The sequence below is a fragment of the Eublepharis macularius genome, chromosome 18 (genome assembly GCF_028583425.1).
Source record: "Eublepharis macularius isolate TG4126 chromosome 18, MPM_Emac_v1.0, whole genome shotgun sequence".
Lineage (NCBI taxonomy): Eukaryota > Metazoa > Chordata > Lepidosauria > Squamata > Eublepharidae > Eublepharis > Eublepharis macularius.
The window spans coordinates 3,489,648-3,503,608 of NC_072807.1; the positions used below are offsets into that span (position 1 = coordinate 3,489,648).

At 43.2% G+C, this 13,961-nt stretch overlaps 1 protein-coding gene across 1 annotated transcript in view; it reads left to right on the plus strand.

Annotated features, from left to right (window-relative positions):
* WDR3 (WD repeat domain 3) overlaps positions 1 to 13,961 on the plus strand; it is a 54,947-nt gene that overhangs the window by 35,918 nt on the left and 5,068 nt on the right. Inside the window, exons 20-24 of the mRNA XM_055003022.1 lie at positions 116 to 166; positions 2,237 to 2,302; positions 3,221 to 3,313; positions 5,463 to 5,510; positions 7,872 to 7,915. Of these exons, the coding sequence (XP_054858997.1) occupies positions 116 to 166; positions 2,237 to 2,302; positions 3,221 to 3,313; positions 5,463 to 5,510; positions 7,872 to 7,915 (302 nt within the window). The remainder of the gene's footprint in view (positions 1 to 115; positions 167 to 2,236; positions 2,303 to 3,220; positions 3,314 to 5,462; positions 5,511 to 7,871; positions 7,916 to 13,961) is intronic.

The window sequence follows — 13,961 nt, forward strand, 5'->3', positions numbered from 1 at the left end:
ACTCACCCAAATATCTCTGGTGAATGAATGTGCTTCTGCTGGCGTCCTGAATTTCGAAGAGCTGCGTCTCTGTGTACCTGCTGATGCTTACGGGTTGGCTTGTTTTTCTCTGCAGCAAAGGGAGGCGGAGTATGAAGAGAGCGTGGCTAAGGAAGACCCGCCGGTGGTAAGTAAGCCTGGCTTGACTATCACTGTATTGTCTTGCTCTCAGAATGAGGTTTATTGGGATCAATGGATGTTCCTGGGAGCCTGGCAAGGCAGTTCTTAGAGACTGGGAAGCTGAGATGTGCCCAGGGCCTTAGGGCAAAGGTCCCCAACCTCTTTGAGCCTGTGGCCCCTTTTGGAATTTCGACACAGAGTGGACTGGTGGGTGCCACCACAAAATGGCTGCCACAGGAGGCAGAGCCACAGTGCAGGGGAGAAGAAGGGTAATTTTAAAAAAATACACTGGGAAAGAGACTTGAAAGATAGAATAAAAACAACACTCTGTTATTTTAATGTACACAGCCAATCAGAAGCCATGCTGGGCAAGAACCCCACCTGGCCCTACCCAGTTCCTGAAAACAGTCGGGTGCCAGGAAAGGTGCCAGCAGATGCCATGGTGCCTGCAGGCACCATGTTGTGAACCCCTGCCTTAGGGAGATGGCCAGCATCCTGATAGGCACCTCCTTGCCCGTATTCATCCAGCACATCTGAATTGTTTTGAACTGAAGTCTTAGTTTGGCGTTAGAGGTCACTCAGAAGCCGTGGTGGTGCCTGAATTGATCATTGCCCTGTTTTAAAATAGTAAAGAGTCCAGTAGCACCTTTAGGACTAACCAACTTTATTGTAGCATAAGATTTCGAGAACCACAGCTCTCTTCATCAGATGCATCATGCATCTGGACTCTTCACTATTTTGCAACTACAGATTAACACGGCGAACTCCTCAGAGCCTCTCCTGTGTAGTAAAATTTTGTCTCGTTCTGCTTGTGGTGCTTTAGCAAAGGGCTGAGCCCTGACTTTTATTCCTCCCTGAGTTAATGGTGCAATTGGCTCATCCGTATCTCTAAGATCTGCTCTTGCTCTAGTTTGGAACAGTCCCTGAGCCAAGTACAAGTAGTTCCTTAATCTAGCAGATTATTTAAGAAAACATGCAAATCAAGAAATAGTTAAAATTCATTTGTCAGTCATTATAGTCAAGGATAGACTCTGTGGTGTCTTGTCACAATGAAGGGCTGTGTATGTGTATGCATATATGTGGTGGGAAGAACGAATAGAAATCAAAGTAAAATGAGATGTATGTTTATTAGGGACCAGCAATTCTGCCACTTAGAGTGGTCATGCTGGGCAGTCTGTATGCGAAAGAATACATGCAAACATTTACAATGGAAGCAAAAACCAAGGAGGGGTCTATTTCAGGTGAAGTTGTCAAGTCAGCAAACAGCTTAAATGGGCAGCTCCAGCATGAATGAATGACTGTGCCCGCCTAGGTGTTTGCACTCCATGTGTCTCATCGTTCCCAGACAGCACTGATAATTTGCCCTGTAGCACTAGGCACAAGGCAGGGGCTTGCCCATTTTGCCATTGGAACAGAAGGAGCCGCAGTTCATCTCTCCACCTCTTTCTGGATTACACTTTTTGGACTAACTCCGCTTGTTTGTTGCTGCCATGCCCTGATACAGAAGTATTTGCATTAAACATTAAAAGGACCTGAGAGCCTCTGCATCCATCAAAGAGCTTCTCAGATGTGAATGGCCCATTGACGCAAACTTCTGAGAAATTGCAGCAGTCTTGGAATTTTTGCAAGGAGAGAAGTGTATATATTTCCCCCAGGATGTACACTGGTAACTGTGTGAAAAACAACAGCATCAAACCAATCAGAAAACACCTTATGCTCCCACCAACTGGGTGTTCCCCCTTAGCCCAGGCTGAGGCTTCCCCAGAAGAGCTCCAGAATCTCTTGCTTTGCCTTGCTGAAAAAACGGGGAGTGTTGGATTTCTCCCCCCTCGTCCTGATCTCTTCTGGGAGGCTGTTCCAGAGGCACGGGGCAGCCAGTGAAAAAGCTTCCAGCCCTGACTGTGATGCTACCAGGGGACTGTGCTTCACAGGATTTAGCTTTAGAAAAGAGCAAGAGTCCAGTAGCACCTATATGACTAACAAAATTTGTGGCAGAGTGTGAGCTTTCATGAGTCACAACTCACTTCTTCAGATAGCCAAGGATTTAGCTTGCAAACCCTTTGTTGGCTTGTTCCAGGTTGCTGGTGAAACGCAAGGAGAGGCTGGCTTGGCTGGGAAGAAGACCATTGAAACTGTCAAGGGAGTAAGTATGACACCTCCCCCCCCTGCCCCGTGGAATGTTTCCTAACGAGTAAAGCTAATTCAGGAACTGCCGTGCTGATGTGGGGCCTGCCCTGGGGCTTGAGGTCTCTGCCGTTTCCCCGGGTTTTAAGGGCTCGTAGCTCCAAAGGGCTTTGCTCTTGCCTGAGTGGTGCTTGCGGCATGGGTGCCTTCCGGGAGTAAACTGTGTCTCTCACAACCACACTGGCAGCTAGGAAAGGAGAGGGCTTGGCGGTCTTTATAGGTCTGAGGTTTTTGTGTATGTATGGTTTTAATTGCTGAATTTTATTGTAAAATTTGCTATATAATTGTATTTTATGATTGTTGTGTCCTGTCCTGAGCCCGCTTGCGGGGAGGGTGGGTTAAACACTGAATAAACTAAACTAACTAAACTATTTGAGCTAAATCGGCGCAGGATCTTCTTACGGAAATTTTTCAGAGTTCTCATAGGGAAGCATAGATGGTTGTTTGCTTATGCACTGCATTAGTGAAGCTTCAGTAAGAGGTAGGGATTGCCTACAGCACGCCAGGTGTGCCTTTGGGGGCTGAAACCTTTGCAAAACCCAGAAGTGCCTGCCTAATTCTTGCAGCCATTGTGCACTCAGAGCTTCCTCACTGGTGGGGGAACAGCAGAGGTTCTTCTCACCTGCTTGGTGGCAGTTCTGCACGCCAGAGCAGAGGCTGTTCTCGATGCTAATTGGCTAGCAAAGATTCTGCATTTTGTGTATTGACTGCTGCATTCTAGTAGCACTACTCAGCGCTTCCAGGCTGGCACAGGAGAACCACTGAAGGAAAACTTCCCTCTTTGTCAGAGGAATGGAGGCTTGATCATCACTAGGAGAAGCATTTGAAGGCGCAGCCGTCTGCTCTGCATTGACCAGATGCATTTTTGTGCCCCTAGGCGGAGCGAATCATGGAAGCCATTGAGCTGTACCGAGAGGAGACCACGAAGCTGGAGGAGCACAAAGCCATCTGCAGAGCAGCTGGGAAAGAGGTGCGGAAGGGGGCAGAAGGTTCAGCACAGGGTGGGCAGCATCAAACAGTTCCCTTCTCAAAGAGAAAATGCTTCAGACGTTAAAGGGAAGGGTGTAGAAGTTGAGTGGAGCTGTCCCATCGGTGTAGCTCTTGACATTTCAGTTAGATGTGTCTTGGGGAGTGGGGTCTGGGGCCTTTGCAGCATTTCCCATGAGCTCTTTCCCAAGATGTTTCTTCTCTTCTATATAAGCTTGGACTTGGCCCTGTTATGAATTTATGACCTTCTGCAGCTCCCTCAGCAGGTGCTCCTGTTTCCTTTCAAGGCTGAAATCTGCCTTTCAAAAGAAAACAACAGATCCTTGCCAGAAACCTGGGTAATCCCTGTTGTGTATTGCGTTTAGGCCCCTGCAAGTTTCTAGCTCTTTGGGCAGACAGTCCTCCCAGGTGGGGCTGTGTGTATATTTTGTGCCTCTGTGGTTGCATGCCCAGTGAGAACCCACAGCCAGGAGGGAGCCGAGAGGGGCCAGTCCTTGGATCCGCTCTTTAAGCTGCCCCGTGGCTGCTGGGCTGTGGCCTGGCCCTTAACAGTAGTCCTCTCTCTTTGCTTTCCTTCAGATTTTAGAAGCAGAATACATCAGCATAGTGACATAGACCTACATATTGTGCATGCTTGGATTCCCACCACCCCCAAATGTGTTGAGCCTATGTAGTCTCTGGCCTTGGCACAGTGCCCCCACCCCTGGCTTTTTACGACCCTGGAACCCTCTTGACCTGTACAGAGGTCTGCCCTCTAAGTTAACTCAGAGACTCCAGTTGGTGCAGAACGCTGCAGCTTGGTTCTTATTGGATGCCAGAAGGACCAGGAGTATTACTCCCATTCTACGGTCACTTCATCGGCTACCTATCAGTTACTGAGCTAAATTCAAGGCATTGGCTATCACCTACAAAGCTCTTCACAGCCTTGGCACATCATATCTGCCAGACTGCCTCTCTCCCTGTATTCCACCATGGCAGCTTTGCTCATCTGGACAGGGCCATCCGCAGGTGCCACCTTGCACACGGGCAAAATCAACAGCTGCCTGCACACACGCGTCCTCTGTAGTGGCCCCTCACCTTTGGAATGGTCTACCTGAGGAGGTCAGGAAAGCTCCCACCCTCCTGGCCTTCCTCAAATGATGCAAAACTAAAGTATTCAAGAGGGCTTTTTACTCAGGTAGGAGTGCTGTATTGTAAGGAAGTGGTCTCAAGAGATCCATCAGTAAAGGGATAAGGAGGGACCACAGACTTTCTACTGTTGTTGTAAATATTGAGGGACCATAGACTTCACTATTGCTATTATGTGTGATCCTGCTGGGCAGTTCCTATGTTGTTTAATGCGTCAGTTGTAGAATCACTTATGCTCCGTTTCAGCAATTTTTCAGCTTGGTGTTAGATTTCTGCTGGTTTTTAAATCTTTGTAAATTTGCTTGTATATACCCATTACATTTTTATTGAAATGTCCTTGATATTGATTGTACTAGCTCACACTGTTTAATCTGCCTTGACTCTCAGTGAGAAAGACTATAAATAACATAAAAAACAACATTTCAGTGTTGTCAGAGAACGGGAGAATTGATTTGAAAGGGAGATGATGATGATAATAACTGCGCTTATATACCGCTCTTCTAGACAGATTAGTGCTTCACCCAGAGCGGTGAACAAGTTAGTGTTGTTATTATCCCCCACAATACAGCTGGGGAGCTGGGGCTGAGGTGGCCTTGGGCTTACCCAAGGCCACCTACTGAGCTTGTGGCAGAAGTGGGATTAGAACCAGTAGAGTGCTGATTCACAACTCAACCACTGAAGCAGATAGTGGGGAGAGAGACTAAAACACTGTAAAGCCATGTTAAATTTATAGATAAGACACTATCAAAATTCAGGTTAAATAACTGAAATTAAGGTTTGGGCTACTTTTACTCAGAAATTGGTTCCTAGAGTGATGTTGGGGAGCAGACAGGTTATGCTGGAGATGAGATTGCAGTGGGGAGAATGAGGGTGATCAGTTGTGATTGTGGGTGTTAGCAAGATCAAATCTATCTGTTCGACGTCACCTTAGTGAATGGCTTTAGGGAGTTCAAGGTCATCTTGCAGGCAGGAAGTCTTCATTGTAACCCGTTCTCTGTCCACAGGTTCCTCTTCCTGTCAACCCCGTTCTCCTGGCATACGGCAACATTTCAGTAAGTTGGATGTGAGGAATTCAGAGAGACCCACCATTATTCAGCTTTTCTTGGCACATGAGCAACTGCCATGTTTAGGACTTTCTGGGTTGCAAATGGGCAAGATGTTGTGATGACTGGCTCTGTGTGTGTGTGTGTGTGTGTGTGTGTGTGTGTGTGTGTGTGTGTGTGTGTGAGAGAGAGAGATGGTGCGTTCATCCTTTTGATTCTGGTCAGTTACAGGTTTTGTGAGTATAATACCCTTATTTTCAGTCCTGTACAACTGCACAAAAGGTTTAGGTACAGCAGTTCTTCAAAGAATGTTAGATAAGAAGATTTAGCCTTTGTGTTGATCTTTCAGTGTTCAAAGCACTTTGCGTGTTTTCATCTCAGTACTTAATCCTTGCAATGCTCAGCCAATATTCTTTTCCTCATGCTGAAGCCAAGAACCCAATTTGCTGAAGGCCATTTTGTGTGTATGTGGCAGAGCTGAGATTTAAACTGGGGAGTTCTGTGTCCTGGTTCAATTATCTGCAAAACCAAGAATGAAATCAGCATAATGCCAAATGGGCACAAAACATTGTGCCAACTTTTGAGCCCAGAAGGACTCTTCATCAGACCTAGATGTTATAGAAAATTAAAATACAGAAATGTAGAAATCAAATCTTTCAGGCCAGCAGATCTAGAGGCCATGGAATAAGGTCTGGCAAGGCTGGCTTCCTTACCAAGGTGCCAGCAGGCTGGAAGCTTCACTTTATCTGCTGTGGCGTCGACTTAATAGCATCTCTTTTGGGATGTGGGATTCAGGCAATCTCCACTCTTTTGTTCTTCCACTAGAAAACAGAAACCACCCAAAGTCCACCCCAAATCATCTCTTATGCTGATTGAAATGCACAGTTCTCTTGAAGGCTGAGAGAAAGGAGGCGCCTTGAAAAGTCTCTGTGTTAGACAGAAAAGATGACTTCGTTTTGTGACAGTTTTGTTGGGCCTAATGATTTTGTTCTTCTTCATGGCTTCTGTGCCGCCTGACATTGGGACTGTGCACACGCACGCCAGCCACGGTGAAGATTTCCAGAGCTTTCTAGAAGACTAGGAGTTCCTCTCCTCCCCTTGGTGCTTTCTCACCAAAAACATTACATGACCAGGAAGAAGGGCGCCGTTCCCTCAGTTATATTTTTGCAGCTGCAAAGAAAGGATCTCCATTGCCGTTCTCTGCTTTTCCCTCACTTCATCCTTGAGGATGAGGAGAATTATTTCTTCCAAAAGTTTTTAACCCTCAATAGACATTCTAGTGAAGAATAAAACTACCTTTTAAAGAAGGAAATTTTCTGTCTTTCCCTTGTCATTATGGCTCAAGAGAGGCTTCTTGAAGATGCTGGAAAAATCTAGCCTGATTAAAAGCACCTGTCCCCTCCCTGGCCCTCTTGAGATTGAAGGGCTAAGTCTAGAGGTGTGGCCTCTCAGAGCCTCCCCACAACAGCTCTTCTCCAAGGCTGTAGCTTCGTGCCAGCTTGATGGCTCCCCTTGCACCCTTGAGTACAGTACCAAGGACTAAGTCCAGAGGACCAGAAACAATGGGTTAAAAAAATCAAAGAAAAAGAGTTTTCAGCTAAACATTAGGAAGAACTTCCTGACAGAGCAGTTCCTCAGTGGAACAGGCTTCCTTGGGAGGTGGTGGGCTCCAATTTCTTAGAGGTATTTAAGAAGAGGCTAGATGGTCATCTGGCCGCTATGATGATTCTCTGACTTAATATGAATGTACGCAGGCCAAGAGAGGGAGGGCCTGAAGGGATGAGCCAGGGCTTGGCTCTCGCGGCCCTTTCTTATATTCCCAGGGTGATGCTGATCGCCACTTCGGGGTCAGGAAGGAGTTTTCCTCCAAGCCCCATTGGCCAGCAATCCTGGGGGTTTTCTGCCTTCCTCTGGGCATGGATTTCGTGCCTTGTGCAGGGGTCTGGACTAGATGACTCCCCGAATCCCTTCCAACTCTTACGTTTCCAAGTAAGATTCAAGATGTAAGTTGGAGAAACTTGGTAAAAAGCATGCGGGTTTCTTTCTAATTATAGACCAAAATAAAAAGATTTATGTTCCAACGTGTCCTTGTGGAAATGCATGCTCGAGAGGCATTTAAGCTGGATCTGTTCTGTATACCACTGCAGATGGGACTAACATTTCTCATGCTCCCCCACAAAAATATCCCTGCACCTAGAAATCGAAAATATAGGAAAAGAGGGCTCTTGCCTAGCCTCTTATTTCTCACATGGTTTGCCGTATGAAGGGAATTTTGTGTTGTGCTCCTCCTTTCTGGAGCGTGCCTGTAAGTAAGTTTTCCCTCAAGACCACCAAAGCTAACAGAGGACCTCCCCTCTTGTTCTCTTTCAGCCTTCTGCTTATGTACTAGAAGTTCTCAAGAAGGTGAAGTCCAGGTGAGTGCTTGCTGCTTGTCCAGGGCTTGCGAGTGGATTGGTGCCTTGGCTGATGGAAAGTGCTTCGGCAGCAGAGGGGATGCTCGCTACAAATCAAGGCTACAGGTTCTGTGCTCTGACTCTCTGCAGATTCATCAGACTTGCCAGAACTCTAATAAGATACTTCAATTAAAGCACACAGTCTGTGGAGGACTGGGAAGGCAGAATCTTTGACCACTGCGGCCTTTTAGCCTAGTGCCGCCTATCGTGGCTGGCATTGAGGCTTCCAATCAGACCTCGGCCACGGGGGAAGTTCTGGATTGTCAATTGCAGGTGTGAGGCTATGGGCACAAAACAGATCTTTCAGTGTCGTCTTGTGCTTCTACAGATGCGATTCCATCTTTGTGTTCTCAGACTTCATCCTGCAGCCACAAGGCATAGAAACTACCGAACGCCCTCTCTTCCAAAAACAAGTTTAGGGTAGTGGCTTGCTTATTGGTACGAATGTGTCCTTGCCTATTTAAAGAGTGCAGGCAGGCTGCCATTCAAAGATCTTTTCCTCCACTAGGTCTTCAGCAATCATAATGTAGTCGGTTATGCTGTGACAGGTAGTGGGGGGTGGGGGGGGGCAAAGTCAGCCTGTGAGTTTCATGGCCGAAAGGAGCTTTGAATCTCGGCCCCCCTGCTGTGCTCTGGCTACCACATCTCCCTGCCCGTATTTTTATTTTTTTTTTGCAAAAAGTTCTTGGTGCTAATGTTTGTTTGCACGTGGTACTTGGAGCATCCTCTGGGCTTTGGGTTTTCCAGAGCTCGTGCTTGTGTTGCCCAGCAGGAAAATCCATCCCTTGTGCAGTAGGAGATACTAGTGCTATGGAGTTATGAACACTCTGCGAAGTTTGATTGTTGGATCAGTAAGAGTCTCTGCAGCAAGCAGAAGGAAGCCATGGCGCCTCCTATGTTTCGGAGTGAACAACAGCTATTCTCATGTGGAAGGGCAAGATTTTTTTTTTTTTGAAAAATTTTTTATTGGGTTAGAACATTGTTATTTTTACATTACAATCAATTTTCCCCTAATTTTTCGTTTCTAACCCCCTCCCTTTCCCCCCCTTTTGTTGACTTCCAACAGCTTTCCCACCCTCTGTCCCTTTTCCCTTACTTCTATTAAATTCCTCTATCTAAAACAGATATACATTCTCCATTATATTAAGCAGTACATCTTTAACTCCTTTACTTATTATACACCCAAACTATACGTCTTTAGATAAACAATTTATCCCATTTTCCAGTTTTGAATATTTCTATATAAACCTATATATCATAAACCATAAAAATTTCCCACATTTAAATCAAACAATTTGATTTGTTCTCTATGTATTACTCATTTCATCTTTTTATGGTAATTCTATATAGCTCCTCAGATACTCAATCAATTTAACTCTTCTGTACATTCAGTTTGGTGCATATAAATCTTGTCAAAGAAAGAAAATATTGTTAATTACTCAATCCTCATGTTTAAACCTTATCATTAATTATTCTCTATCAGTTAACCTATACATATCTATATATATCTCAATCAATTAATCTAACTGCTTATAAATTCACATTTCTCTTCCTCCCCCGGTAAAGTCACCCCTCTCTTTTATACTTTTATTATACTTCAGTAGTTCTCAAACTGCCACAGTTTTCCTCCCACCTCCCATTTCTTCTCCAGATATTGTTTCAGCTTCTCCCAGTCTGTGTTAAACTGCCCTGAGTCCAGATCTCTCAGTTTTCTTGTCATCTTGTCCATTTCAGCCATATACAGCAATTTGTAGATCCAATCTTCAATAGTTGGCACTTCTTGTACTTTCCATTTCTGCGCATACAAAAGTCTAGCTGCTGCAGTCATATAAAAAATCAACGTCCTATGATGGGCTGGAATTCCCTCCATTCCCAAGTTTAGCAGCAGGAGTTCTGGGTTCTTATTTATTTGAAACTGTAGAATTTCACTCATTTCTCTTATTATTTCTCCCCAGAACTGCCTAGCTACCGCACACGACCACCACATATGATAGAGGGAGCCCTCATGTTTCTTACATTTCCAGCATTTATTAGAAGTATTCAAGTTCCCTAGCGCAATCTTCTTTGGTGTCATGTACCAACGATAAATCATTTTGAAAATGTTCTCTTTAATATTGATACATGTCGTTGTCTTCATTGTAGTTTTCCACAAGTATTCCCATGCCTCCATTGTTATTTCTTTATTGAAATTTATAGCCCATTTCACCATCTGTGTTTTAACTATCTCATCCTCAGTATACCATTTCAACAGTACTTGGTATACCTTGGATATTCTTTTCTTGTCTTCTTTAAGAAGGGTCTGCTCTAGTTCCGAGTTCTCTGTTCGTATGCCCCCTTTTGCAGAGTCCGAATTGTATAAATCTCTAATCTGTCTGTACTGGAACCAATCGTAGTTAGGTGATAGTTCCTCTTGCGTCTTTATTCTAAGTTTAGATACTTCAATTTTAGTTATTTCTTTGTATGTTAAACATTGTTGTTCATTATCAACAGCTCTCGGATCTATCACCTCGTATGGAACCACCCACAAGGGGGTTCCTTCTTGTAAGTAAATTCTGTACTTCTTCCAGATTGTATATAAACTTCTCCTTACAAAATGATGTAGGAACATCGAGTTGACCTTTACTTTGTCGTGCCATAGGTATGCGTGCCATCCAAAAAATTTTTTATATCCCTCTAGGGCTAATAGTTTCTTATTCTTTAACGTCATCCACTCTTTTAACCAAACTAGGCAGATTGCATCATGATAAAGTCTCAAGTTGGGCAGTTGCATTCCGCCTCTTTCCTTTGCATCTTGTAGAACTTTTACTTTCACTCGAGGCTTCTTGCCTGCCCAAACAAAATCTGATATTTTCCTCTGCCATTTTTCAAATTGTTTAGAGTCTCTGATGATTGGTATTGTCTGTAGCAAAAACATTACTCTTGGTAACACATTCATCTTGACTGCTGCAATCCTGCCCAACCATGACAGATTCAGTCTATTCCATTTGATCAAGTCTCTCTCTATCTGAGTCCATAATTTTTCATAATTATTCTTGAACAAATCTATGTTTTTTGCAGTCAGCTCAACTCCCAAATATTTCACCTTACTAGTTACTTCACAGTCCGTTGTTTCCATTAACAATTGTTGTTTCTGCTTAGTCATGTTTTTGCATAATATCTTTGACTTCTTTTTGTTAATGAAGAAACCTGCCAAATCACCAAACTCCTTGATCTTATCTATCACTTTTGGCATGTTCTCCAATGGATCTTCTACAATTAACATTATGTCATCAGCAAATGCTCTAACCTTGTATGAATAGTCCTTTATTTTCATTCCTCGTATTTCCTCATCTTGTCGTATTTGTATCATCAGAATCTCCAATACTAAAATGAACAACAATGGAGATAACGGGCAACCTTGTCTTGTTCCTTTACTAATCGTCAATTTCTTGGTCAATTCATCATTCACTACAATTGCTGCAGTCTGGTCTCTATAGATTTCTTTAATTGCTCTGATGAATCTTTCTCCCAGTTGTAGCTTTTCCATAGTGGCAAACAAAAAGTCCCAGTTTAAATTGTCAAACGCTTTTTCAGCGTCTACAAAGAAGAAACCAACCTCTTTATCACAACGCTTATCATAGTATTCAATAGCATTGATCACTGTCCTTAAATTGTCTCTTATTTGTCTGTCTGGCAAAAAGCCTGCTTGTTCTTCCTCTATGACTTCCGAGAGCCACCCCTTCAGTCTCTCCGCCAATATCTTCGCAAAAATTTTATAATCATTGTTAAGTAGTGATATAGGTCTGTAATTTTTCACGTTAGTCAAATCTTGGCCCTCTTTAGGGATCAATGATATATTCGCTTCGCTCCAAGTGTCTGGAATTCTTTGATCCCTAAAAACTCCATTCATCACCTCTTTTAGGAATGGTGCCAGTTCATTGGCCATTGTCTTATAAAATTTAGCCGTAAGTCCATCTGGCCCTGGCGCCTTTCCTAGATTTGCAGATTGTATTGCCTTACTTATTTCCTCATCGGTTACTTCACTATTCAACTTATTTCTCCAAGCTTCCGAGATCTCTGGAAGTTTGGTTTTCTCCAAATATGATGCTATTGATTCTTTGGTTACTTCTTTTTTATTATACAGCTTAGCATAAAATTTATAAAAGGCTCTACTAATGGTAGTCTGTTCCAGATACGTTTTATTTTCTTCACAGATTTTATTTATTATTTTCTTTTCCCTTTTCTTCTTCAATTGCCATGCCAAATATTTCCCAGGTTTATTAGCACCCTCAAAAGCTTTTTGATTCAGTCTTTTAAGGTTCCACTCCAATTCTTTATTACTCATTGCTGTTAACTGTTCTTGAAGAATTTTGATTTCCTGATATATTTTCTTTTTCCCTGGTCTCTTTTTTAACTGTGCTTCTTTGGCCTTTATTTTCTCCTCAATCTCTTGTCTTTTCTCCTCTTTCTTTTTCCTTGCTCTGCCATTTAAGTCCATTAGTATGCCCCTTACAACCGCCTTGTAAGCATCCCAAACTTTATTGGTTGGTACTTCTTTATTCACGTTGTATTGTATAAAAAACTTTGTCTCTCTTCTCAATATTTCCATATTCTCACTTTCCTGTAACAAGTCCTCATTTATTCTCCAGGCTTTCCTTTTCCTCCTTTTTCCAAATTTCCACATAATTGGATTATGATCTGAGCCTACCATCGGCATTATTTCTACCTCCTTAGTCCATAACGCTAAGTCCTTTGAGGCCCAGATCATATCAATTCTTGATAATGTAAGATGCCTTGCAGAATAAAAAGTAAACTGTTTGGTTTTAGGATATTCTCTCCTCCATACGTCTTCGAGAGTCTCTTGTTGAATCAACTCAAAAAAAAGCTTTGGCAATAGTCCTCTTTTCTTTTGTGCTGTTGTAGTCTTTTTGTCTAGTTCCAAATCTGTCACTCCATTGAAATCTCCAGCAAGAATTATCTGGTCATATACAAGATCGTCTAAATGCTTCCTTAAATCCTCAAAGAAGCTTTCCTTTGCACCGTTAGGTGCATAAAGTCCGACTACCAACACTCTCTTTAAATTCCAATTACATTCCACTGCTACAAATCTAGCTTCCACATCTCTCATAACAAATTTTGGCTGCAGCTCCTCTTTTATGTACAACACCACTCCTCTTTTTTTCTTGTTAGAGGCCGCTACAAATTCTTTGCCCAATTTTCCAGATTTTAAATATTTTACATCCTGTTTTCTAATATGGGTCTCCTGCAAACAAACAATATCACATTTTTGTTTTAGTAGCCAATGAAAAATATTTTTCCTCTTATTCGGTGAGTTTAGTCCATTTACATTCCAAGATAATACTTTACACTCCATATTCATGGTTTTGTTGGTAAGTCTTTTTCATTGTCCTTGATAAATCTCTCCATCTCCCGCTCAGATCTGATGCGTTTTTTTGCCCCTCCAAACTCAAAGGACACTCCTTCCGGTAACTCCCATCTGTACCTGATATTCATGTCCTTCAAAGTCTGAATTAGCACTCTATATTTTTTCCTGTCCAGTAACACTGATCTGGGCAGTTCCTTCATTATGATAATCGTCTTGCCATCAATCTCCAATGGATCTTGAAATTGTTTTGTCACAATCCTCTCTTTCATGTTTCTAGTTGTAAACTGCACAATCACATCCCTTGGTAGTTTCCTCTGGGTTGCAATTCTCGAGTTCACACGGTACGCCACATCTAGGATAGCCACAATTTCCTCCTCCTCCTTCCCCAGGTAATCAGCCAACACCTCAGTCATCTGTTCTTGCGCTGACTTCCCTTCCACTTCCGGCAGACCACGAAAACGAAGCTGCTTCTCCATGTGTTTAGTTTCTGCAACTGACATCCTCCCCTTCACCAGTCTCATCTCTGTTTGTTGCGTGTCTATTAAATTCTCCATCGCGTCTTCTACTGTTTTAACTCTCTGCTGCGTTCCTTGTAATTCACTACTAATCGTTTCCACGCCTTTTTTCACTTCTGACAGCTCC